The 25,890-nt window shown below is 37.6% G+C and overlaps 2 protein-coding genes across 10 annotated transcripts; one reads left to right on the top strand and one right to left on the bottom strand.

Annotated features, from left to right (window-relative positions):
• Positions 1–588, bottom strand: LOC113759813 (glycine-rich protein 2-like). Its single transcript, XM_027302389.1, has 2 exons — positions 580–588; positions 1–327 (listed from the first exon to the last, which is right to left on the bottom strand). The coding sequence occupies exons 1-2, from the start codon at positions 586–588 to the stop codon at positions 1–3; spliced, it is 336 nt and encodes a 111-aa protein (XP_027158190.1).
• Positions 589–19,201: 18,613 nt separating this feature from the next.
• Positions 19,202–23,468, top strand: LOC113764075 (dolichyl-diphosphooligosaccharide--protein glycosyltransferase subunit STT3A-like). 9 transcript variants are annotated; one of them, XR_003467459.1, is made up of 9 exons: positions 19,213–19,706; positions 20,009–20,088; positions 20,678–20,742; positions 20,980–21,065; positions 21,455–21,550; positions 21,731–21,811; positions 21,898–22,037; positions 22,496–22,639; positions 23,211–23,468. XR_003467459.1 is itself a non-coding variant. In XM_027308122.1 (6 exons), the coding sequence occupies exons 1-4, from the start codon at positions 19,786–19,788 to the stop codon at positions 22,030–22,032; spliced, it is 351 nt and encodes a 116-aa protein (XP_027163923.1). In that variant the 5' UTR covers positions 19,718–19,785; the 3' UTR covers positions 22,033–22,037; positions 22,496–22,639; positions 23,211–23,468. The 9 variants fall into 9 exon arrangements, 2 of the variants coding, with proteins under 2 accessions (XP_027163923.1, XP_027163922.1); XR_003467458.1 differs by having other exon boundaries at positions 20,646–20,742; XR_003467455.1 differs by having other exon boundaries at positions 19,206–19,706; positions 20,009–20,742.
• The last annotated feature ends 2,422 nt before the right edge of the window (positions 23,469–25,890 follow it).

The raw sequence follows: 25,890 nt of genomic DNA, 5'->3' as shown, positions 1-25,890 counted from the left end.
TTAGCCGTAGCCTCCTCTGTTTTTCTCCAAAAGCTCTCCCTCTATTCTCCCTAGCTTCTTCTCCTCCGTCCGTTGCTCATTTCCTCCCTGAACAGGTCCCTCATCTGGGTCAGTGATATCAATGGCCTTGGTACGGCCATCACCACCTTGCTCCACTTCAAACTTGATGATTTCATACTCGCCCAGACTGCGAAACCCTCCACTGCCGGCCTTAATCCCAGAGTGGTGGACGAACAAATATTTACCTTCGTCAGTAGGAGTGATGAATCCAGAGCCTTTCTGGTCATTGAACCACTTGATATGGCCCTTTGCTCTCTCGTTTTGCCTCTGCTCACCACCCTCTTTCAGCAGCCATTTTCTTCCTTCAAACCCACCACCAATCCGTAGCCTTTCTTTTTCCTTTCTTTTCTTCTAGTCCATCGAAGCTCTTCCTCCCTTTTCTGGCTCTGACTTTTCCGCCGCCCCGCCCTCTGTTTTCTTTCCTCCATTTTCTTAATGCCCGAAACTCCTTTTCTCATTCATTTCTTTTCTTGGCCTTAGACCTCTCTGTTTCTCTCCTCAGCCGTTCTCTGCTCAGACCCTCGCCATTCCTGGAATCCTCCCCTCCCTTTTTCAAACCCTTGCCGCTGCTCCTTTTTCTTCTAGTTTTACTATTCTCAAACCCCGTTGAGCCCCAGCTCCTATCGCTCTCTTATTTTGCTTCGTTCCTTGCCCTAAACCCTAGCAGTCCCTCTCTGTTTTTCATTTTCCTCTCGTTAGCCTTTTCGTACCTCCCCTCCCTTTTGGCTTGCGGCTCCTTGGCATTTTAAAGGCACCTTAAAAGACTAAACCTAATATGAAAGGCCAAGATTTCAAACCCCAAAGTAGGTTTATGTGTCTTATTCTTGTCCCTTTGATTGACTTTTTTCTTTTCTTTTTTCGAAATTTAGTGCAAAAAACTCTTAATTCAATTAAAGTAAGACAAGAGACACGAATCGAAACAAATAAAATTAAATAAAAATAAAAATCTAAAATCGAAACAAATAAAATAAAAAAAATTAAATTAATTAAATGATTAAAGTTTGAAATCAAAATTTGGTGTCTACAGTAGTATTCAAGTGGTGTACTCAATCGGTAGCAAACGGTGCACGTTGGTTCAAACCTATTTTCCTCAACTCTCTCGTACTTGTGTTTTAACTTGTGATTCACTCACTTATTATTAGCACTTCTAATCACACACTTTCTCCTACCTAATACTCACTCTTATCAACCAAATTTAGTACACACTCCTTACCAATTAATCACACTACCAAAATATGCAAAAATCCTAGTTTACCCTAACTATAAAACTAAAGGCAAAAGTCTTGATTCTATTATTTATTATAACTATTGAGGGAGTAATTTAGTAGTAAAGAAATTATAAATTAACTTATTTAAAATAAAAGAAAATTTTAAAGAAAATATGAAGAATTTTGCAAGTCCTCACACAAATTCTTGGGCAGAAGACTTCCAGTTACAAGACATGCCCACGCTCCATGTCCAGAGGGCATTGTTTGTTTTAGGTTGGATTGGACAGACAACTATCTATTACAAGACGTGCCTACGCTCTATGTCCAGAAGGCATTGTTTGTTCTAAGATTGGATGGACAGAAGACTATTTCTTATACAACATGCCTATGCCTTACAACAAAACCTCCAATACTGCGATGCCCAGTTGAAATTCACTATGTGTTTCGCCTGCATTGATTTTGAAGCAACAAATCCCCACCCGGGTGTTTAGCTCAATTATCAGGGAAGTCCACTTCTTCTTCTTTTTGCACTTAAGTTTCATCCATTGAGGACAATGTCTGATTTAGGTGTGGGGGAGGGAATATTTCAAGTGAAAAAAAAAATTAGTGAAATTTTTTGGTGAAAATTTGTCATAAAAATTTTTCAAATCTAGTTTTGGATCTTCTATTGTGTTTTACGAAAAGCAATCAAGATGCAAATATGAATAGTATAATGTTACTAGTATGAGTATGTTATTTTCTTGCAATTGATTTGAATGATGGATGTGCTAGATTTGACATACTTTTAACCACTTTGTGACCTTTTGGGTTTTATGAGCAATTTAGTATATTTTGCTCTATCTTCTTTTGTTGAGTGATATCACACATGATTTGACATTCTAGAACTTGCTCTGTTATACATGTTGAGACCATGCTTGAATTTGATGCATTAAAATGATAAGGGCAATTAGGTTTAACCATTTTTTACTTTCTAAATGCCTTCCCTAATTATGTTTACCCATAGTTAACCATGTTTTAGCCTCAATACTTTTTGTAGACACCAAATTTTTGATTTTTTTTAACTTTATTTGTTTAATTAATTTAATAGGTTTATTTGCTTCAATTCTAGAGTTTTTATTTTTTTATTTTATTTTATTTTGTTCAGGTTTATTTTATCTTTTATTTATTTTTGTCTTCATACTAAATTTCAGAAAAACAAAAGAAAAAAAGGCAAAAGAAAAAAGGAAAAAAAGAGTGAAAATGACAAGTGGGGAGGCATGCATTTGACAAGTGTCTCTTTTATATTTTACACAACTAAGCACCTAAGGGGTGAGGTGTTAGGAACACTTGGTAAGTTTAAGGAATATTTGGGGGAAAGAAAATCAAAAAGAAAAATCAAAAAAAAAAAGAAAAGGATTGGGAAATGAATGGCGCGGCTGGAACAAGGGGAAAGAAAAAGGCAAGCTCACGGACCCTGAGAAGCATGTGATCCAAACTTTTCCTCTACATTTTCGTTTACAAAACGAAGATACGGAAAATTCCAGCTCCATTGTTTTATTCAGTTTTTTACCTCCTCCGTCTGATGATCCTAACAGAAAACACCTGGCTTGATCCAGGGTTTATCAGAAACCATGAAGATCTAAGGTTGTAAAAATTCAAAAAAGATGGGGTTTATTTCTGCGCCTTAAATGCTAGGTTTCGGTGATAAGTTTCCCGAGAAATTTCTAAAATTGTGCTGATTTTTAAAAAATTTCTACAAAGGGGGTAATTTGTGTACTGGATTCTGTTTTTGGGGTCTTCGCATTCATCAAATGCGAGTTCCTTGAGCTCGCATTTGATAAATGCGAACTCTCCTTAATCTTTATACCACCGAATTTAAAAAAAAAATCAAAAAAAATAGATGACCTCGCATTTCAGAAATGCGAGGTAGATGACCTCGCATTTCAGAAATGCGAGTTATGTGTACCTCGCATTTCTGAAATGCGAGGTCATCTACCTCGCATTTCCATAATGCCATTTTCTGTTGCTTTATGAATTCATTGCAAATTGTAAAATGCAAATTTCTACAAATTTTACTACTTAAGGCTCTAAATTCATCACAACTGGAAAAAAAAAATCCCATAATATTGACATCAATAGTTGATAATAATTTGGGGGAATAAATCTTAACCAATCTAGCAAGCTTTTTGGTTGGACTTTATCTTGCATCCGATAAATGGAGGGTCCTAGAAAATTGCATTAAAAAATTCTAATAATTTTCAAATTACTTTTTAAATTTGTTTATTTGTTAAAAGCATTCTTAATAATTTACCATAAACTCTTTGTTGTTAAAAAATATATGTAGCTGATGTTGTAAAGTGTATTAAACTAGTACGTCAACAATTTTTGCAAAGTGTATTAATCTAGTTATTCAATAATTTAAGTATCTATAAACTAATTGAGAATTCGTAGTTACTCAACTACTTATATTAAAAGTAACATATTATCTACCACATAAAAAAGAAAAGTTAGCAATTATTATTTATAGTGAAATAAAAAATAAGAATGAACAAGAATAGTATTTTATTTTTTTGTTATTGATACTACTAATAATTGATTAATCAATTTCTCTAATTGGCTATTATTTAGTGGAAAAGTAAAATTTCTTAAATGACATTTATAATACATTTATAAATAGTTGTAAATAAATGTATTTATGTATTGATAAAAAAATCTGTAAATGTATAAATGTATTATATTATATATAATACGTAATATAAATATATTTATAAATGTATAATTAATAAAAATGTATAAATTATAAATGAATATTATATAAATCTATAAATTATAATTTATAAATATATATGTTAATATTATGTATAAATGTATAATTAATATTATTTGTAATTTATAATTTTTATTGTTTAAATATTTATATACATTTATGCATTTATAGCATAAAAACTTAACTAATGAGAGGGATGTATTCATACTCCATTTTATTTTAATAGTGAAAATGCCTTTTTACGCGAAAATCGACACTTTTAAGTGAAGAATCCCGGTTACTCAACATTTCACTTATTCAAATTGCTAAGCATACTCTTAATTCTGATACCTTTTTACACGAATGTCGATATTTGTAGATGCCAACCCCCGGTTACTCGGTATGTGAATCATTGGAGTAGAAGATTAATATGCATATTTTTTCTCTCTCTCTCTCTTTTTTTTTTGAAATGATTTCTTTTCCCTCTAACATCATTAAAGGAAGAATTTGGCCTTGTTTTGACTATATCAATCACTTACTTATAAAATTAAGTCAAAATGAGAAATATCATTAACCTTGCAAATTTGTAAGCATAATTTTTCTTATTTAACCGAATATACTTTCTAAGCATAATAATTATTTCCAAACATAATAAGGACTAAACCTGATCACAGTACATGTAGCATTCTATCCAATGGAAGAGTTTGAGCACTTAAAATGTGAACATTTTGGCCATTAATATTGGAAAAAAATTTTAGAAAAATTTTGACAGAGTTCCCCATAAAAATGGACAAAACTCCTTGCCAACAACCTCAAGACAATATTTCCAAATAAAAGTTTAAGCCATAGACAATCAAATTCATGCATTTCAAGACACAATCAGAACACAATAAAGTAATCCCTCCCCCACACTTAAAATCTACAATGTCCTCATTGTAGATGAAGGTACAAGAAAACAAAACTTCCCACTTGGTAAGTGGTGATGCAGTTTCAAGCCCTTAATCCTCACGACCATCCAAATTCTGTCATGCTTGAAACATCAAGGGTACTAAACAGTGTAAGTAGTACAAGAAAACCCAATAAGAAAACAACAAAGTTTGAACCGAACATCATAAAAGAAAAATAAAGCAATAAAAGATGGAATCCTCGAAAGGTCTTCATGACTGCGCAGAACGAGGGTCCACTGCCTCCTCAGCTCCCTGAGATGTACCAGTAGGCCCCTCCTCTTGATGAGGGGTAGGAGTAGGTGAGCGGTGAATGTGGAAATGATCTTCCATCGCTCGAAGACGACGGTCCTGCCTGTCTAGTCGCTCAGTCATCATCCGCTCGGTCTGGTCAATGCGCTCCATGACACGTGTCTCCATGCAGCAGATGGCATTGAGGATGTCTTGCAACTTGGATCGCGGCGGAGGCTGTGGCCGTGGAGTGGGAGGAGGAAGGGTCTGCTGTGCCTCCGTCTGTTGAGCTTGCTCTTGTGGTTCAGTGTGAGGTGGAGGCTGAGTGGAGGTCGAAGCTTCTCCTGTGTGCCGAACTAGAGCAGCTCCAAAATCCGTAGGAATGCCTAAAGCCTTGAGTATAGAGGCATTGACCTCTTCAGCAGACCGAGTCACCACTGCTCGTTCGGTTCCAAGAGGAACCTTGAACTTCTCAAAAATAAGGGAGAGGAGACGAGGGAACCCGAAACATGTATCACCGGCCCTCATGCGAGCTGTAGTCCTCATGTAACTGATAATGATGCTGGGCAGAGGAATTCCAGTCATATGATTACCTATACCATGCATCATTTTGTCGAGGAAGTATAGGTCACTGTTGCGGAGCTCCCGTTTTCCACTTTTTTTGGGTACCACATTGAAGGCAAAAAGATAAAAAATCAGGTGGTACCTATGCTCGAAGGAATCGGCATATACGGTGAGCTTTTTCGAACTTCCTCGCTCACGGTATTGACCCTTAAGACGTGCCACAGCTTCTCCCACTTGCCATGGGTCACGTGCCTTGAACTCCTTAGTCAATTTGATATCTTCTCCAGAGTCTTTGAGTTTGGCCCACTTGGCAACTTTGTCTCGAGTGAGAGCCACTCGTTTGCCTCGGACCCAGGATTCGATCAGATTGCCACTATGGCTCTGTTTGTAATCCACATTGGCATAAAACTCTCGAATCAGGTTAGGATAGTAATGCTTGGGCAAATTGAGGATGTCCTCCCAACCAAGTCGCTTGAAGGCCGTGGAGATCTTGTAATGGTCATCCACCTCCGGCGCCAAGTGCTTCTCAACTATTATTTCTTTGTCTAAACCGGCTTCGTACCACTGCTGATTCTCGATTGATGTGAAACGTGTGGTATCGTAGTCCGGAGGTGGCTCGTCACGACTGGTAGATGTCGTCTTACGCCTAGAACGAGGTGGGGACTGAGGAGAAGGAGATTCCTCTTCAGGCGACCCCTCTTGTAAAGAGGGTGTATGTTCCTCACCCGATGAAGGTGTAGGAGTGCGAATCACTGTCCTTCGTGTGCGAGCCATGATGCCTGGATTACAAATATTTACTCAACACAAATTAGAAGCAATACAAAACATAACAAACACAATTGTCATAATGAGTTAAGAAAATTTCGGCAGAGATTCCCCTTGAAAAAAGGCTAAAATTCCTGCCAGCAAAACCCAAAAACAAGCACATAACCATCTTAAATCATTTTACATACAGTGGTGGGCATGTATAATATGAATTTGAATCCCCATTGTCAACACATGGTTTCAACAATCCACTTTCCGAATTTGTGAACCTCATCTTTCAATTAGAAGCTCATTTAAAAGTCCAATCTCATGAGAATTGATGCATATTTCAACAATAGAGTATAATCTCCAAGTGAGTATGGCCTATTAATTAATACCAAATTAATAACTAATGAGCTAGCATTCTTCTTTATGAGTGCCAATTATCTCTAAGAACGAGGAATGTTCATAAAAAATTTGACATGCTTAAGCTTAAAAGTTTAGAAAAATAAACAAACTGATGACTATAATAACAATTTTGGACAATTTTAAGCTTACAAGTAGTTGACATAGAGAAGTACGTTCATGCATTTAAGAGTACATGTGCATAAAGCTAAAAATTAAGAAGGAAAAGCTACACATTGATATACCAAATCCACAAATCCAAAAAAATAAGGATTAAAATAGTTGTAACAATCTATTTAAGCATAATGTAGCACAATTCTAAATACCCAGTTGCAAATTAAACATTTCCCAAAAAATTCACAAAAATTAAAAAATAATGAAAACAGATAGTTCTTAAACTGCAAATAAAGTTGTAAATTGTTACCTCAACTGTGTTCAATGATTGAGGAAGATGATAAAGATCCGAGGTTTGAAGCATAAACAACCCAAATTAGCCCCCAAATTGAAGAAATGGATCCGATGCCCTAAGTATTTGTTGAAGATCAAAACACCTCAAATTTATGTTTTTGATTGTAGAAAACTTAGGGTTTACGCTCAAAAGAGGTTTATAGATGGTCTTATGATGAAAGAGCAGATGATAATTGGTCGAAATGGAAGATTGGTGAGGGTGGGGAAGGGTTTCGGTGAGAGAGATGAGAGAAAACTGGAAAAATGAGGAACCGAGCCCGCGGCTGGATTCATATTGCGACACTATCCGAGGACGGATCTAATTTAGTTTTGTTTGATCCGACGTCGGATAGACAATTTTCAGCTAATGAGTTCGACCAATCCGAGCCCGGATCTTTATATCATCCCTCGGATCCGAAGGAGCTCGGATCATTTAATCCGGAAGTTCAGACGAGCCCTCGGATGTCACCCATTTTGGTACATCCGAGGCCGTATTCCAAATTTTCAAAATTTAAGTTCGAAAAATCCGAGGTCGGATGTATTATATGAGCCCTCGGATCCGTATGGGCTCGGATCAACTATCCCGGATGTTCAGACGAGCTCTCGGATCGTACCCAGTTGTGTTCGATCCGAGGACGTATTCACATGTTAAGATTTTGAGTAATACAGATCCGAGCTCGGATCTGTAATATGATCCCTCGGATCCGAAGGGGCTCGGATAATCTAATTCGGAGGTTCAGACGAGCCCTCGGATGTCAACCTGTTTTGGAAAATCCGAGAGGTCGTATTAACAATTTTCAGATTTTGAGTATTACAGATCCGTGGTCGGATCTGTAATATGAGACCTCGGATCCGAAGGGGCTCGGATCATCTATTACGGATGTTCAGACGAGCCCTCGGATCTATCCCAGTGGTGTTGGATCCGGGGTCGGGTGCTCAATGTTCAGCGTGCTGTTACATGGATCCGAGCGCGGATCCTTTCTGGGTTTTTTTAATCCGAGCTCGGATCTTTTCGTTTCTGCATCATTTGCAGAAACTGCAATTTTTTCTCCCCTTTTTCATGCATTGTCCCCAAATTCCGAATTACACAATTGACAACCTGTTCATCAAATCTAACCCCCCACGCAAGTGTAATATACCAAAAACACAATGTCCGACCTATCAAAACACATCAAACATATCCACATTGCAAATCAAGGGGTGATGTTCTTTGATGATTTTCTACACATTTACACCAAAAGGACACCTTTAGGTCCCGTATGCACATTGAATGACTCCATGAGCTATTATAAACATTTTATCACTGAAACTCACTTGAACATTCATGAAAATGCACATTGTAGGAATGCTCCTCCATAAATATATATATATATATATATGGATATATATGTTTATATATATACATCTACTATATTTTGAAAAAAATTTGACAGAATCTCCCCTTAAATGTGGACTAAACTCCCTGCCAACAAATCCAAAATATACAACATTTAATCTAAACAATATTTCCGATCAGATGTCCAAGTACAGAACATTAAACTACTACAAGTCCCACACATTTTTCTCCCACTGCCACTTAGACATATTTTTCATAACACGAGCACACAATTACAGTTAATGTTCATCAATGATGTCCAAGTTTTCCATGAGTGCCACATCCTCTGGGTTTGTGTACTCTTTGTGTGCGACGTGGCTGGGTTGGCATCACTATATCGACTTGCGTAATATGTGACTCAAGGCTTTGATCAAGTGCTTGGGTATTTTGGCCTGTATCTGTACCTCCCACGTGTTGTTCACCACTGCCATGCTGCTCGTCTGTATTGGGCGTAGACTCCGCCATAAGTACTGGGGACCTGGAATGACCAATAGGTCCCGTTGAGGTGCCCTGGTGCTCAGTAGCCTGTGACCTTCCATCAACTCCAGTTTGGACGGTAGGTTCTGGTGATCGGAATCTACGACGGCGTCCACCGCCATGCTGTCCTCCGTAAACATTCCTAGGAGCTCTTTCAACGCGACGGGGGTCGGCTGACTGTGGAATTTGCTGTGGCACTCGTGGAGGTCGAAATGCGAGTCGGGATGACTCCCCTACAGTTTCCAATGTCATGGATGCAAAATCCTTCATTGCATTAAAATAATTCGCGTGCTGTTCGTCACTCTGTGTTATAGAGGTCTCTGCCATGTAATACACCTGAGTCATAGCATCCATCTACAGTACAAATATCGATTAATAGGTGTATGCGATCTGCATCGACAACTTGTCCGACAATCTATTTCACGTGTGAATGTAAGAAAAACTTACCAGATATTGGGTTCTGGCGCTATCACCCTGAAAGCCCTCCGGAAAAATGAGCTGCCTAGTAGGATTTGAAATATATAGCACTGTCCGCTCGCGATACCACTGACGGTACTCATCGGATGGATATGTAGGATCGTCAGCTACAACACCATCTTCCACGTGTGAATGACGATCAGTCCACACGTCAACATATGCTCCATGTGAAGTTATCCAGTCTTGGTTCCCCTTGCCACGACGATCAAGAGAATGCAGTGCCTGTTGATTTTCGGTCAATCTTAGATCAGGCACGGGCTGATGATATCCGAACTGTCTCATTACCCGATTCGGAAGATGTGGCTCGACAACTTCCCAACATATGAGATACGTGACAGATCTCCAAATGCGGCGTCCTGCAGTACAATATGCAGGCAGAGAAGCGAGAATACTATCCGAGTATGGCTGCCATACGAACTGCAAGACCAATAATGATTGAATGACATAACCGAGCAACTAACATATGACCCTAATTTTCATGGAAAAATACATTGCAATAACGGCAAAGTCCAATCACAAAAGCATCACAGGATGTTAGTGTACCTCTCGGGCACGTAAGCCCGTCAACTGATCTCGAAAAATAGATACAACATGCCTTGCCACTCTGTGTACATCAAATTGAACATTCCACCTGCGGCAACGAAGTTGAGCCTGTGTCATGAAGTCGTCAATTGATTTGTATTAGTATTATAGACGATTATTTCATATACATACCGAGCTCCATATGGACCAGGATAGTGATCTAACGGGTGCACTCGATCCGGGCGCATTGTTGGTATACGTTCCCACGCCCATAGCTGTAATTAAATTGTATTTGAATATATTAATTGACCATGTAATAATTCTTTAGTTAAATGCAGACACGTTGATATGAGACAAATGTACCTGAAGTAACATTAATGGTCCCGCAATGGACGATCTAGAGGGAGATGTGGCGCGACACAATGATCGATACAGAGATGCTAATATCGCACTACCCCAGCTATATTGCCCAACAGTTTCCAAATCTCGTAGTAATGGCATATACAACAGCGGGACTTTATTACCGGATTTATCTGATAATAAATGACCGCCTAGTATCAGGAGCAGGTATACGCGGGCCCGTTGTCTAAATTGGACATCCGAAGCATCGGGTGCCAACCCTGCATCTAATACTCTAGATAAACATCCCAATTTGAGCCGTTGCCCATCAAAATCTGACATCGTTGGAGAAAAATCAAGCAACTCGTCACATAAATTCATCCACTCCTGAACAGTATGAGATGTATCAATCCCAATAACTGGAGGTCCATCTATGGGTAGACCCCACAGAACCTCCACATCCTGTAAGGTGACTATAGTCTCTCCAACGGGAAGATGAAATGTATGAGTCTCAGGCCGCCATCGTTCCACTAAACTAGTGATCAAAGCATGATCGAGCATCATATATCCACAATCAAGCACCCCTTCAAAGCCAGCCAATCGAATATAATGCCGAACAGTCTCAGGGATAGGTGTATGATCCCAAAAATGCCTATCACATCGTCTGACATCAAGCTGATCACCTAGAATGTGCCCGTCAAAAATAGAACGTGCCCGGTATGCAGTGCCTGCTGAGATAATATCATACACGAATGGGCCCGGATGCAAGGCTGCCCCCGTAGGAATGTCGGCCATACCACTGACGAGAACAGCTGCAAATATAGTATGTAACATGTAAGCCTATACACATTTGAATAGTGGAATAGTAGTTTCTAAAACTAATGCAACACTTTAAAGGCAGAGCTGCTAAAAATACTTGAAAAAGTATAACGAGTAAAACATTGATCAACAACATGTATCTCATAAATCATATTAATTCACATACAACCACAAAATTACAGATATCATAGTACACTGGTTCCTATCCCTAAAACGGATGACATCAAGCTCTATAATTTGGACAATTTCTTCGATTATGACCCGATTGATGACAATTTGTACATCTTCTTGGCTCCTCTGGGTCTCTCTCATCCATCTCATTCCGAATTCTTCTAGCTCTTACCCTTCCAGCCCGACGTGCAACATATTTACTATTATCTGCCCGTACCTCCCAATCTGGTTGGAGCCAAGTATCCGGATGTGGCAAAGGGCTAAACTTTCCTGAGTACTGCACCGCCCACCGCCTTTTTGTAAATTGGGGATCTACAAGTGCTCCAGGATTATCACCTCGGTGCCTGCACACGGCCATCGCGTGCGAACAGGGAAGTCTGTAACACTGCCACTTACCACAAGAGCATATTTGATCAAAATACTTGACAGTTTGTGTATTACCCCCTTTGCCATCCACACGTCTGCCAGTCACAACTTTATACACCCCCGATGAGCCATCGAACTCAACAACCCTGTGGATTCCCGCTTTTAGGTCCGATTTCTTAAACCGCCGCCATATGTTTGGAGGAAATGGATTACGGCATCGACTTGCATCCTCTCTTCTTGTTTTAAACAACTCAACTGTCCGATGAAATGTCATATCAATACAAGCCCGGATAGGCAAATGACGTGCTCCTCTAAGTACATTATTATAACTTTCGGAAATGTTGGTTGTAAGAATACCCCAACGGTTCTCACCGTCATGTGTTAGACACCACTTCTCAGCTCCAATGTTAGACAGATATGTCCATGCATCTGGAAACATGTTCCTCAATTCTCGTCTGAATGCCCGCCACTTGCGCAATTGTCTGGCTTTTCCCATTGCCCAACATAACTTTCTAAGGTGCAAGCCTTTGAAGTGAGTCATTAGGTTACTCCTAACGTGTCGTAGACAAAATCTATGAAAGGCCAAAGGTTCTTGCCAATAGTCATAATGTGTCATGGCATGGATGATACCATGATGCCGATCCGAAATGACACAAATAGGATATCGATCACGGGCCACATTGTATCTTAGTTGTTCCATGAACCAAGACCAACTAGAAATAGTTTCTTCGTCGACAATGGCATAGGCTAGCGGAATAATGTGGTTGTTGGCATCTTGCGTAACTGCAACAAGTAGTTTGCCTTTATATTCGCCCCGTAAATGAGTGCCATCAACACATATAACCGGTCGACACATGTGAAATGCATCAATAGCCGGTCCAAAAGCCCAGAAGACATACTTAAATGTCTTCACGCGATCCGTACTATTAGAATGGTGCAACCACCTGATCACGGATCCCTGATTTGACTGCATAAGTGCATCAAGATATTTCGGTAGTTCAGCAAAATTGGCATCCCAAGAACCGAATATAAGTTCAATAGCTTTGCGTCTACCGTACCAAGCCTTTTTATAAGCGACATCCACCTTCAAAACTTCCTTAACATGGCTTACTATATTTTTTACTTTAAACCCAGGATCATCTTCAATCCTACGAACTATGTGTCTAGCAATAACCGAAGATGTAAGGCTAGCATTGTTATTACTCATCAAATCACCAACACAATTATGGTCGTTGACCCATTTGGTTATTTGCCACAATCCATGAGTTCTTTTTTTCACTGCTCGGACACACCAGTCGCATGGAGGATACGATACGTCGCCCGCAGTGGTGGTGCTCCTTTCAAATGCAGATTTACATTTGGCAACCCAAGTATTACTCTTACTCTCAACAACCCTAAACTCCCTATTATGATTGATAGACCACATTCTAATAGCCCTGCTCAGCTGTTGTTTGCTCTCAAATCTCATATGTAAACATATGTGATTATTATCCTCACTAAATGTCACAATACGCTCCAACTCACTTTCATCTGTGAGTTGGTCGTCATCATCTATGTTTCCAAGGTTAGAGAAGAATTCGAATCCTCGTGGAACATACGAAAGGTTGGCAGATGCAGCAAAGGCCTGTTGGTGTGTAAGATCCTGGTGAACTCCACGTCTTTCATTTGCGCCATCTGAGTCACTGTCTGACACATCTACCGACTCAGATTCTTCCGCATCTTCTACATCATTTTCCAAATCATCATCTACCAATGTGTTACAATGACTTGGACCGGCAGTCGAATCGAAGCCATAAGAAGGCACGTGATTCGGCGATACGGGATCTCTAAAACTTTGAATCGAGTCAAGGCCTTGAACATATTCAACATCCGTCCTTAAGCCTGACGTGAACCGTGGCTCTACCAAGTCCCTAACACAATCCTCATGTGCTCGCTGTGATACCGATGCTGTCTCTGGTACCACTGTACTAGAGTATGATCGATACCTAGTTGGATCCATGCATGCATGGACAAGCGACATCATCGGACCAATATTGGTAGTTGGTGGAATGAATGTGCTACTGACTCGAGGATTTTGGACTATTTCCTCCTTCTCGATATAAAGTTCAGCGATGTATGGGACAACTTCGTTCCAGACATCATACATTATCTCCAGAGTTTCATCATCCACCACTGGAGAGACATTATAAGAAGTACGGCCACAAGGTTGGCGGAGAAATAAATTCAACTTGAACAGCCCCCTATCGACCCCCATGTATTGATAAATTCTATCCACCAGCTCATCATATCCAATTCTATGCCGTAATGAGAATGTGCGGTTGGAGGTACGAGGCAAATAACAAATTGACCCATCTTCATAGTGTATTTTACCTCCCCAATAAAGAGATACTCGTAGAGGTCTTTCTATAGACATATCAAAGAAAACAATTCCTACGTTCGAAAAAATAAACTATCATTAGTAGTACAAAACTATTGATAGTGTATTAATCTAGTACGTTTAGATTTTTTGCAAAGTGTATTAATCTAGTACTTCAATAATTTAAGTACCTATAAACTAATTAAGAATTCGTAGTTACTCAACTACTTATAATAAAACCAACATATTATATACCACATAAGAAAGAAAATAGTACAATTATTATTTGTACTCATTATACAAAATAAGAATGAACAACGATAGTTGTTTATTTTTTTTTGTTATTGATACTACTAATAATTGATTAATCAATTTCTCTATTTTGTTAATATATATTTGGAAAGTTAAATTTCTTAAATGACATTGAATTCAACATTTGGGAAAATAATCTTTTACTCACATACATTTTTTTTGTATAAAATATTGACCTACGAAATTAGATATCCACCTTATTCTGACTAATCTAGTCTACTTATTTACACAATTGTTTATAGGGGTTTTTTTCCATTTAAATAGTTTATAGGGGTTTTTTGCATTTAACCCTTTATCAAACAATTATTTCGTGATTTTTTTTGTCTTATAGAGTACAAGATATAATTTGTGATAAATGCAAAAATAAAGATCCAGTATAATAATCATTTCCAAATTTTATTTGTTAATTGTAATTTATTATTCATAATACATATATATATATTTTGAAAAAATTACTTTTTATTATATATATTTTGAAAAATATATATATTTATTATGATTAACAAATACACATTGTCATTACTTTTTTTTAAAAAAAAATTTGATAGAATCTCCCCTTAAAAGTCTATTTACTTTTTTTAATGCTCACAAGAGCTTAGGGAAGGTTTTTATTGTGAAAAATTGGAATTTTTATGGATGAAATGGAAAATTAGGGTTTCGGTGAGAAGAGGGAAGAGGAAATCTGGAAACTGAGGAACCGAGCCCTCGGTTATAGAGTATATTGCGAACCGATCCGAGCACGTATCGGTTCGCAATAGACCTCGGATTTGTCAAGCCTCGGATCCGTCTCACCAGGAACACAGACGATCCCTCGGATCCGGGCGGGTTTACGTGAATCCGAGCTCGTATCTTATGGATCCGGGGTCGGATTCGTCTGGATTGAATTCGATCCGACCTCGGATCTTTCTTCGTCTGCACTAATTGCAGAAACTGCGATTTTCCAAACTTTTTGTCCCTTTTCCAAACTAATTGTCAGACTAAGCATGGCAAGCTAATGCGAGCCAAACCGAAAGAACAAGAAGGATTAATAAATTGCCAAAACAGAACAGCCACCTCAATTCAGCAAAACCAAAAATCCTGTTGAAACAACAAACAAAAAAAACACATAAATTCATACCTCTTATGGCAAATTGGGAGGGAGGGGGGGGAGGGGGAGGTGCACGGATTCCAAACAGCTTGGCAGAAATGAGACAGCTTGGTTTCAGCAGACAGCTTCCGACGACACGGATGTGAGGGATTTCGTCTACAATGGCAATGGCGGAGAACTGTGATGCTTGGAGCACTGACTACCTCAGCAAAGGAGACGAGAAAGTGACCTCCAATTTCTGCCGGCTAGGAGAGTTTTGAATTGGGAAGAACTCGCATTGGTGAAATGCGAGGTAAGGTACCTCGCATTTCAAAAATGCGAGCTACCTGTTGGCTTTTTTCTTTTCCGCACATCATTTCTCATCTTTTTTCGGGTAGACTAACCTCGCATTTGTGAAATGCGATGTCAGTGAACGCGCATTTCACAAATGCGAAGACCCTAATGCCAGAACCAAACTCAAAAATTGCCCCCCTTGTAGAATAACTTATTTTTTCCATCACCATTTTAGAATTTTCCCTAAGTTTCCCATATAAAAAGCTGATGAAGAGCGAAAAAAGGGGTAAGAACAAGGAATAGAGACTGACGGCGGGGAGCAGAGGGTCTGGAGGGCTGATGAAGCAAGAGGTTGGCGGCTGTTTGAGTGAGGAAACAAGAGAGGCAAGAGAGAGAAAGAAAAACAACGGCGGGGAAGTTGATGGCTGAAGGTAAGAAAAACCAGAGAGAGCTAGGTTTTGACAGACGAGGGAGAGGTGACGGCTGAGAATCGAAGAAGAAAAAACAGGAGGAGCGGCCAGAGAAAAGGCTAAGTGAAACGAGAGGAGAAAAAAGAGAAAGGCTTTCGGCCAAGAAAGATTAGTGGTGACGGCTGAGAGAGGAATCAGCAGAGGCAAGGAAAAACGAGAGAGGGGGGCTGAGGAAAGAGCAAGAAAGAAACTGGAAAAAAGAAAGAGAGCCGGGGAGGAGGGACGGTTGCAGGGAGGTTTAGGGTAGAATCCAAGTTGACGGCTGAAAAGGGTTTGAGAAGCAAGGAGGAAGAAAAGCTCGGGCAGGAGGAAATTTTGTGAAAAAGAAAAAACGATAAGAAGAGGCTGCCCCTGTTTTCTCCTTTTTCTTTCTTTCGCGCACCGCCGCCCACCCCAAATCTCCTCTCTTCCTCACGCCATCTGCCCAAGCCACCACCAGTCCGCATCCTTCCACTGCTGCTGATTCCACCACCATACTCTGCCCCAAAGCCTGCTGGCTGCGGCTGAAGGTCTTCACTGCCGTCACTGCCGGACAAGCGTTATTGCCAGCGGTGGATATGATAGTAAGCAAATCCTGAGGTAGCTGATATTAAAGGTAATTTTTGAGCTGTCTTTCTCAATATATAAGTTCAAATATACAACAGATTTCTGCCATTTTGATTGCTGCATCTTTCTTGCCATTTGCTGTGATTGTTTGGCTTAAAGCTTTCTACCATATTTGCATATGATTAAAGATGGTGTTTGAACGATGAGTTGTGTTCGCGTTCTGGGCTTCATGATCTTGTGTCGGTCCAAGCTTTTGATGTTTTGTTGTTGATGTATTTGGTTGATAATGAAACCCAGCAGTGAATAAGAAGAAATCAGCGCCTGATGCCTATCAGTTTTGTTTTCAAGCAGCATTTTGATTTCTCTTTGTTTCATACTTAGCGACAACATATAGAGATGGGGTAACCTGCTATGTGTAAGAAGAACCCATGAGAGTGTAGCCATTTTGACAAGCTTTTTGTTCGTTGTGGTGTCGATTTGGGATTGAAGTCGGTGGTGTTCAGTTGGTATACTATGCGGACATTCATCACAAGTTTCTGTTCTTGCTCATTCTTGCTGCAGTCTGTAGGTTTGTTTGCATTATTGAATGTATCCGAAGTGGGTAATTGTCACTACAAGAAATTTGGCCTTTTGTGACAACATTCTCTGTGACAACATAGAAACTTGTCACAATTGAAGACTTTAGTGACGACACTAAAAGTCGTCATGCTTGATCGTGGGTTCACCCGTCAACAGTGACAACAAGGGATAAGTCGTCACAGTATGGATGGCGCGCAACTATGCAGTCTGGCAGGAGATCAACATTGTGATGACTGGAAAAGACGTTGTCACTGTAGGACCAATTTCAGTGACAACTTTTTAATATCGTCACAGTATGGTGATACGTTCTAAATTAGTGACAACAAGTAGTCGTCACTGTACAAAGCGTTTATTCTCATCCCACTTTCACTAATTCTACTATGTCACCCTAATATTTTCAATATGGCCCATATGTTGTAAATAAATTTTATTAATTCTATTATGGCACCCTAACTTTTGCTTTTTGACCCCATATACCACCTTAATTTTTTCAATATGGCCCATGTGTTATAAATAAATTTTATTAATTCTACTATGACACCCTAAATTTTACATTTTAGCCCCATATACCACATTAATTTTTTGATATGGCCCATGTGTTGTAAATAAATTTAATTAATTATGTTATTTCACTGAACTTTTATATTTTAGGCCCATATTTGGTAAACTAATCTCATTAACTCTACCATGACACTAGTGTCTTTTGCAATTTAGCCTCGTATGCGATAAAGAAAGGTTGTATTAATTCTATTATGGCACCCTATGCTTTTACACATTAGGTTATATTCATCATTAGCAAAATGAGGAAGGTATTGTAAAAAAAGATGTTTACCTATTTTTTAATTATTCCAAACTTAACTAATAGCTAGTTATAAATTTAAAAAATATTATGAATTCATTATTTAGTTCTCTTGACAATATATAGGAAATTACTGATTAACATAGTGTGAAAATAATAAGCGGAGAGAATAATAAAATTTAATATGAAATTAAGTAAAAATTTTGACAATTGCATGACTGGAGTTTGTTATGTATTACAATTTACAATAATCAAATTGGATCTATGGTTAATGAATCAGTACTTGTATCAAATAGATTTAGTGTTTCATATATGTATTAGTAAACCATTTTGGTTATTTGATCAACTAAACAGATTGTTTGGTCTTGTCAGACCACACTTCGTGCATAATTGATAACATTATTAAATTGATAACAAAAATATTTGCCTTTAAAGATCTTTTTTTGAATCATAAACATATTTGTAATAAGCCTTTTAGTTTTTGAACATTATTTTTGGTAGAGGTCCTAATGTCGAGATGCTTTGATTCAAGTTTTCGACCTTTGCTGAGCTGCTCGGTAAAAATAAATTTTCAAAATTTAGTAAAAAACCTATGTTAATAAAAAAAAGAAAAAAATTCAATAAACATTATTTTGAACATTAATAAAATTTTTAAGAAAATCCTATTTAATAAAATTTTTAGTTTTTGAACATTATTTTGTCATAGAGATCCAAAAAAAATCCTATGTTAGTAAAAAAAATCCAAAAATATTAAAATTTCATATTCTAAAGTTTTAATATTACAAATAAAGTTTTAATACAACTTGTGAGTTAAAAAAGTTCAAAATAATAAACAATCTTAATTACACATAGATGGGAAAAAAAAAAGAGATATTAGAGAAGGCGTTATTTTTATAAAGAAAGGTTCAAATAGTTTGTACAAAAAAGAATGAAAGCGTTACTTTTTGTGCTAAGTTAAAATGGAAGCGGGAAGCTGAAAATTCAAGGTGTAGAGGCGGGGTGAACAAAATGAGATAGAAACGACGTCGTTTTGGCAAGAGTTAAACTAAAACACTCACAACACTTATCATTTCTTCTTTCTCGTTGAAAATTTTCGTACCGCATTTTCTCTCTCTCGTTGAAAGTTTCGGACATTATCATCTTCTCCATTTCTTCTTATGCTTTACTGTCATCTTGCTGAAATTATCCACAAAATCACTTTAAATCACCTTTTTCATCCCTAATTTGAGCTACCCAAAGGATTTGGGCAACTTTAGTGACCTCGCAAATAGCAAAAATCCCTAGATTGGTGCTGCACTTGCTTGCTGGCAAGAACACAGAAAATTGGCCGTGAATTTTGGGGGAAAGCCAGAGTTCGAAGACTGAATCTTAAGGACAACAAGAGCTAAGGGAGTGAAGGCATAATTTGAGGTATGTAATCTCAATATTTTCCATCTAATTTCGATATTTTTTTGTCAAATGTAGGTCGGATAGACTGAATCTTGAGTTTATGGGTCAAATTTTCCACTTAAATCTTGAGTATTGGTTCAACTTCGCCGACTCAGGTTTTCCTTCTTTTTTTGGTCATAACTTTTTCGTTCAAATTAATTCAGTTGCTGTTCTTCGCTTCCAATTAATCGTTAACTATGTTCTTTCTTTCTTTCTTTTTATTTTTCTTTTCTTTCTTTCTTATAGATTTATTTACTTAGCATTCTACTTTTCCTTTTGTGCAGACGGCGATAGCCGCTTGACTGGCAATGATGCTATGAAAATTTTCGCCATGTCCAATTTGTCTAGGCCTGAACTCAAGCAGGTATATTCTGTTATGTGTCTGGATGGGGAATTATTGTACGCACATAGTAGGTAGGTGATGTGGATGAATAATTTAATATCGATTATGGAAAGGACCTTCTCTCTCTCTCTCGGAGGAAAAATGTTAAATGTGCGATTGGTCTACTGCTTAAGAAATATTATTAGTATAGTCGATTTGGAGTTTTTTTTAATTGTTTTGGTTATTGGTTTAGTAAGTGAGTCGAAGTGCTAGATTTATGAAATCTGATGTACCTGTATCTGCGTTTTAATTTTATGCACTCCAAAGTGGAAATTGTCAATGTCAAAGGCAGTTTTGATATATTCATCTACCAGCGGAAAACTCTAATTGCCGTTAGGAGATGAAATTGAATTACTAAGACATTGAAGGATTTTACCTTCGAAATTTTTGTTATCTCTCTTTTGCTGTTTACCTTTATTGCATTGATCATCGTCCTTACCAGGGTTTTAGAGCCATAGCGAGCCATATTTCTTTTCAATTGCTGGACTTATGGATTATCCGTTCTCTAGTTTGTTTGACCATTGTGATTGCTACCACAGTTGGTAATTTGCTCTTGAAACATGTTTGTTAGCGTATTTGAAGTGGCAGAGGAGTTTGAATTGAACTCCAGATATGTTGAATCCACAATTTCTTATGGTAAGTGACCTATTATTTTATGTCTTTATTTTTACCCTTGGCATCAATCTCCAGCTTTTTAGTTGTTTCTATGATTTTGGTTTGGGCTGTATTATCGGTTTTTATGTCTGGTTGTAGTATTGTCCAAATCTGTTTTGATTTATATTGAATTAGTAATGTCTTTAAGATAAATATGCCTCTTTAACGCTGTTATTCTACTCATCCTTGTACTAATGTCTTTGTAATTTCAAATATAAGTTGTCTTGGGAACATTGTTGGCTGCTTTGGTCCCTGTTCTGGGCTTTAATCCGGTCATGGCATCCGAGCATTTTGCTTCATTTTTGGTTAGTTCCAACTGGCTGGTTTTTCTGCCATTCTTGCTTTCTCATTCGCTATTACTGTAGTCAGGGATTCGCTTTTACTTTTTTTATGCTTCTCAATCTTTTTAAATTTATGCCTTATGTTGCTCTTAATCTCTAATTTTACTTTTCCATTCTTGGGCATGTACAGGTGTTTATTATTATTCATGTTGTAGCTCTTGTTTACTATATTAAAGGGATTCTGTCACTAAGAATGTTAAAAGTGGCTGTTACGCTTGTGTTTTCAGTTGGCCTATAAGTGCCTTTACTTGTAGTTTGTAAAGAAATTTGCTTGCTGTTATATTGTGTAAGTAGTAGCTAAGAGTTTCATAAAATTTTTTGGTTGACTTAATTACTTGTCATTCAAATTTCAGGGTAATTTGCTGTGCCATGGTGACTGTACTTATAGCATTAGTAGCCTCCAGCCCAACTAAGGGTTGGAGTGGGCGTAGTCTAAGTCTGCTTGATCCGTGAGTCTCTTCTGTCTGTCGAATTCTAGTTGCGAGTTCATGATTTGCTTGGAATCTATCTAAGTAGTTTCAAGGCAAAAGAAGTAACCAAACTTGAAATTTGATGCTTTAACTTTATACATATAGTTCTCTCTAGTGGAGTGGCTACTCATATCCAATCTATCTTGTTTGCAATTGCAGGCATGCTTTTTGCCACTTTCTGATGCAAGCTCCTTTAGCATCCTTTACATAGTTACATTAGTATATTTTTCAGGTGTCATGGTGAGATTAATTTGAAATATGTAAGCTTAATACTATTCTCTCTTGGCTTCCACTATGTTGAGCAACGTTCTCTTTTGTTGTTACAGGTGCCACTAATGCTTGTACTTGGTCCAGCAGTATGCAAAATGCCTGGAATTTCTCTTTCAGGAGCTTTTGATGTTCTTACTCATTCGCTCATATTTCAGTTGCCTAGTACATCAGAAATTTTTACATCTGATTAGAGAAGGTCTTTGGTTTTACTTGTTGAAGCATCTGTCATTGCTATATTTTTACTAGTTTTGTTGGTTGCGTTCTATGTGGTATGTATGCTTAATTTGGTCTAGTAAAAGAGGAATTCTTTTATCTTTTTGTTTGTTACTAGTTTGCTGCTCATGACTGAGAAAAACCCAATTGTAGCTGTTATGACTGTGGTAGCATTTTTTCCCATAATAAAAAGGTCTTGTCAATGTAATATTTAGACCTTTCTTTTAGTCGTGCCATTCTGAATTACACATTTTTTGCAAATTTAACTCCAAATACTATAATATAACCTGTGAGTGCTTTCTGAAAAGTTCGCAAAAAGATTGAGATGAAAGCAACACTTAAAAGTTTGGTTGTACTTTTTGGTCCTTATGCTGGATTTCCATGTTGTTCTTTGGCTTCCTGGTTGAGCTCTTCACTATTTACAGATGATTTTTCATGTAGGTTCATTGTGTCTGGGCAGCAGCAGAAGCATGTTCAATACCCTTCATAGTGCTAACAAGTCAATCTCATGATGGCCTTCGCATTTTTTATGACTTCAAAGAGGCCTATGCATGGTTGAGCCATAACACAGATGTAGATCATAAAGTGAGTTGTCATTCTTTCCACAATATAAATCTTTGCAAATTTTAGTAATTTTTGTTGCACCTAGTGTATAGAATCCACACAAACCAAAGCCATGAATAGAAATTCAAATGGAAATATGAACCAGTGCCACAAGGCAAGCTGGATGAAGTTAGCTATTGGAAGAAAGAGAAGACCTTCTGTACATAAGGCTGAAATCTGCAATTGGCAATGCTGTTATATTGCATCTCTGTTTTCCTCTTGAAGTATAAGCCTTTGAATAAGGAAGGGTTTTGATGTATGCTTGGTGAATTGAAACTAGTATCTTAGTGAGACCTTAAGCACTTGAGGATGATTTATTGGAAAAACAATTGGTAAAGTTAAATGGAGTTCCTGGAAATAGTTGATAGTATTGGATTCTTTTCTACAAAACAGAGTGTTAGCTTGTATTGAGTGCACTAACAAAGCACATGCACATTCTTATTATTCAGGTTATTATTGAGTGCACTAACATAGCTTGACTGATTTTTTTTTACTTAAGTTCACAGTAGTTGGATATGCTGAAACTCTAAAGAAAAGTTTATTTTCAATGCAGTCTAACTTCATATTTTGATCGTGAGAAGACTGATGCTCGTGCTGCAAGAGATGCTCAAAATCTGACCACAGCTGTGTAGTCTATGCTTTAGTGGCAAAATCTAGTATTCTATCTTTTGGGAAGGATATGTATTGGCCATTAGAACTTACAACTGATTATGTGGGATTACTATATTCCCAACATTTGTGGTTCACTTCTGTTTTGACTAATTTGGAGATGTGTTATGGCCAAATATATGAATTTGTGGCATATATTCTATGTTGGTTTTGCCTTTTGTCATATTGAATTTTTGTTATATTTGTTGAAAATGGCATGGCAATACTATATTTGTATCGGTTAATTTCAACTCCTTTAGAAAAAATTCAGTGACAACCTCCCCAAAAGATGTCACTCTTAGCCAAATTTAATTTTTTTGGCTATAACTATCAGAACGAGAGCCATGGCAATGTTATATTTGGAATGAACAATTGCAGCTGTTGGAGACAAATTTGTAAGTGACGACCATTCTTGTCACAGAATACTAGGAGTGAGAGTGACAAGTTCAAGTCGTCACTGTGCAGGTCCACATTTGTGACGACTTTTGCTATCTTTTATGACAAAAAAATTTTTGCAACAGTGACAAGAAATGTCGTCACAGAAAACTATTCATTAGTGACGACTTATTCTTCGTCATTAAATATTAATATTTAGTGACGACTTTATATAGGTTGTCACAGGTACCTATTTGTGACATAGAATTAGTGACAACGATGTGACAATGGGAAAAGTCGTCACTATATTCATATAATGACGACTTTTGGATTTTTAGTGATGACTTTGTATTGTCACAAAAGGCCAAATTTCTTGTAGTGTGTATTTGAGTGTTTGTTAGCAACCTGGGTTAAGAGCTGTAGTATTGGGTTGGGAGGGTAAAATTAATAGGCTTTATGTGCATGAATGTGCTTTAGCTGAAGGGGAAATGTTGAAGAAAGAATGGTGGCTGGAATTTGCAGAATGCATGAGTTTCTTCGTGATTTTTTGCATCAGTTCCTTCTATGTTTCTTGCTTGTTTGGATGTCAAATTGGTATTGTGTTGTTTAGCTTAAAGTTTGGGTGTTGGATGTTGGATCTGAATTCGGTATTTGAAGTTGGAATAAAAGTGTAGTAGTCCGTTTGTTTTGATTACAGAAGCATAGTTTCAGTTGCAGAAATAGGAACAAAGAAAGCTTTCATTTGCATGCATGGATTTTCCCAAAAAATTGCACTTTGACCCCTCAAGTCCCCTCTTGCTTCACAAAGGCCCAATTATGTGCTGATTTCTTGCAATTAGGTCCTAGAGTAATTACGATTTGAACCATTACTTGACCCCTTTATTACTTTTGGACCTTTGAAGCTCCCAAAATATTTCAATTGGCCTTGAATGATTGGTTAATGGTTGCTATTGGGTCCTTAGTAGTTTTTCTATTTTAGAAATTTGATCAATAATTTACTTTCTTTAAAATTATGCACTATTTGATTTCATTTAAGTTGCAATTGGGAGGGATTTGGTGATTTTGTTTATACTTTACTATTAAATTGGTGCCTTGACCCCTTTTATTATTTTGGAGGGTAAATAAGACTGTGATTCCGCTTCATTAGGGTATCGACTCAAGGGATGTACACCTTATCCTTTATTTTTTACTTTATTTGACCCTACATGCGTATATGTGTCTTATGTGTGCAATTGCATGACTTTAAGTGTTTATTTCATTTTCACTTTATTTATTTCTCTAGTTGCTTAGTTTTTGCTTTAATTTTCGTTCAATTTCATCATTTGGGAGGCACTCAAATGCCAAAATTGTAATAGTTAGGAATTTAATTATTTTATTCCTTCTTATTTCCCCTTTTAGATTGTAGTAGGCTTCCCCCTCCTGATGTAATAGTTAGGGCTTTATTTGCTTTATTTGCCTTATGTGTGTTTTGCATGCTTAGGTGCTATGTGTTTAATCGTTTTCCTTAGGTTTTGGCATTTAGATATGCATGCTTATGTGTTATGTGAATTACGTGCTCACATGTCTACTTGCTTTAATTATGCACATTACTTATATATGTGTATGATGGATGCAAATGCACGTAACTGTGGCTAGTCCAATGCTAGTCATGGTTGTCCCCTCGAGCTCTTACAAGTCCAATGCTTGTGAGAGAGCGTAGATGTGGGCTAGTCCAACGCTAGACCCTTAGGAGCCCCTTCACGCGATAGATCATGATTGTGTGATAAAATCACCTCATCTCATGCATATTTTACTTTCTAGGGTCTTTTATCATTTTGTATGATATACCCCTTATACATATAGCCCTTATCCCTAATTTCCCTATATATATCCCCCCTATGTATGATACATGACATTAGACTTGCATTTCATTTTAGAATTAGGATTAGGGTAGTGCATTTGCTTGATTAGATTAGGAAATAGCCCATTGGATATGGGATATGGACGAGTTTGGCTTTTCTAGCCTTAGCACGCTCGTATTCCCTCTATTAAAAGGAAAAATTGAGTCACGAACATTAGTCCCCCGTACCCGACATGATGCATTCCTTTAAGACATGTATATTTCTATAATTATTTTATCCTTTTCCTTTTCTTAGAGTCTCATATTTTTGCATTATTCGTGACCTCTCCAAAGAGTCATTATTGGGCATCACAATTAATGTGATTGACAC

This window comes from Coffea eugenioides, chromosome 2 (assembly GCF_003713205.1).
Source record: "Coffea eugenioides isolate CCC68of chromosome 2, Ceug_1.0, whole genome shotgun sequence".
In the NCBI taxonomy this organism is placed as follows: domain Eukaryota; kingdom Viridiplantae; phylum Streptophyta; class Magnoliopsida; order Gentianales; family Rubiaceae; genus Coffea; species Coffea eugenioides.
Note: the sequence above shows the minus strand (reverse complement) of the source record. Positions and strands in the feature narration are given on the sequence as shown.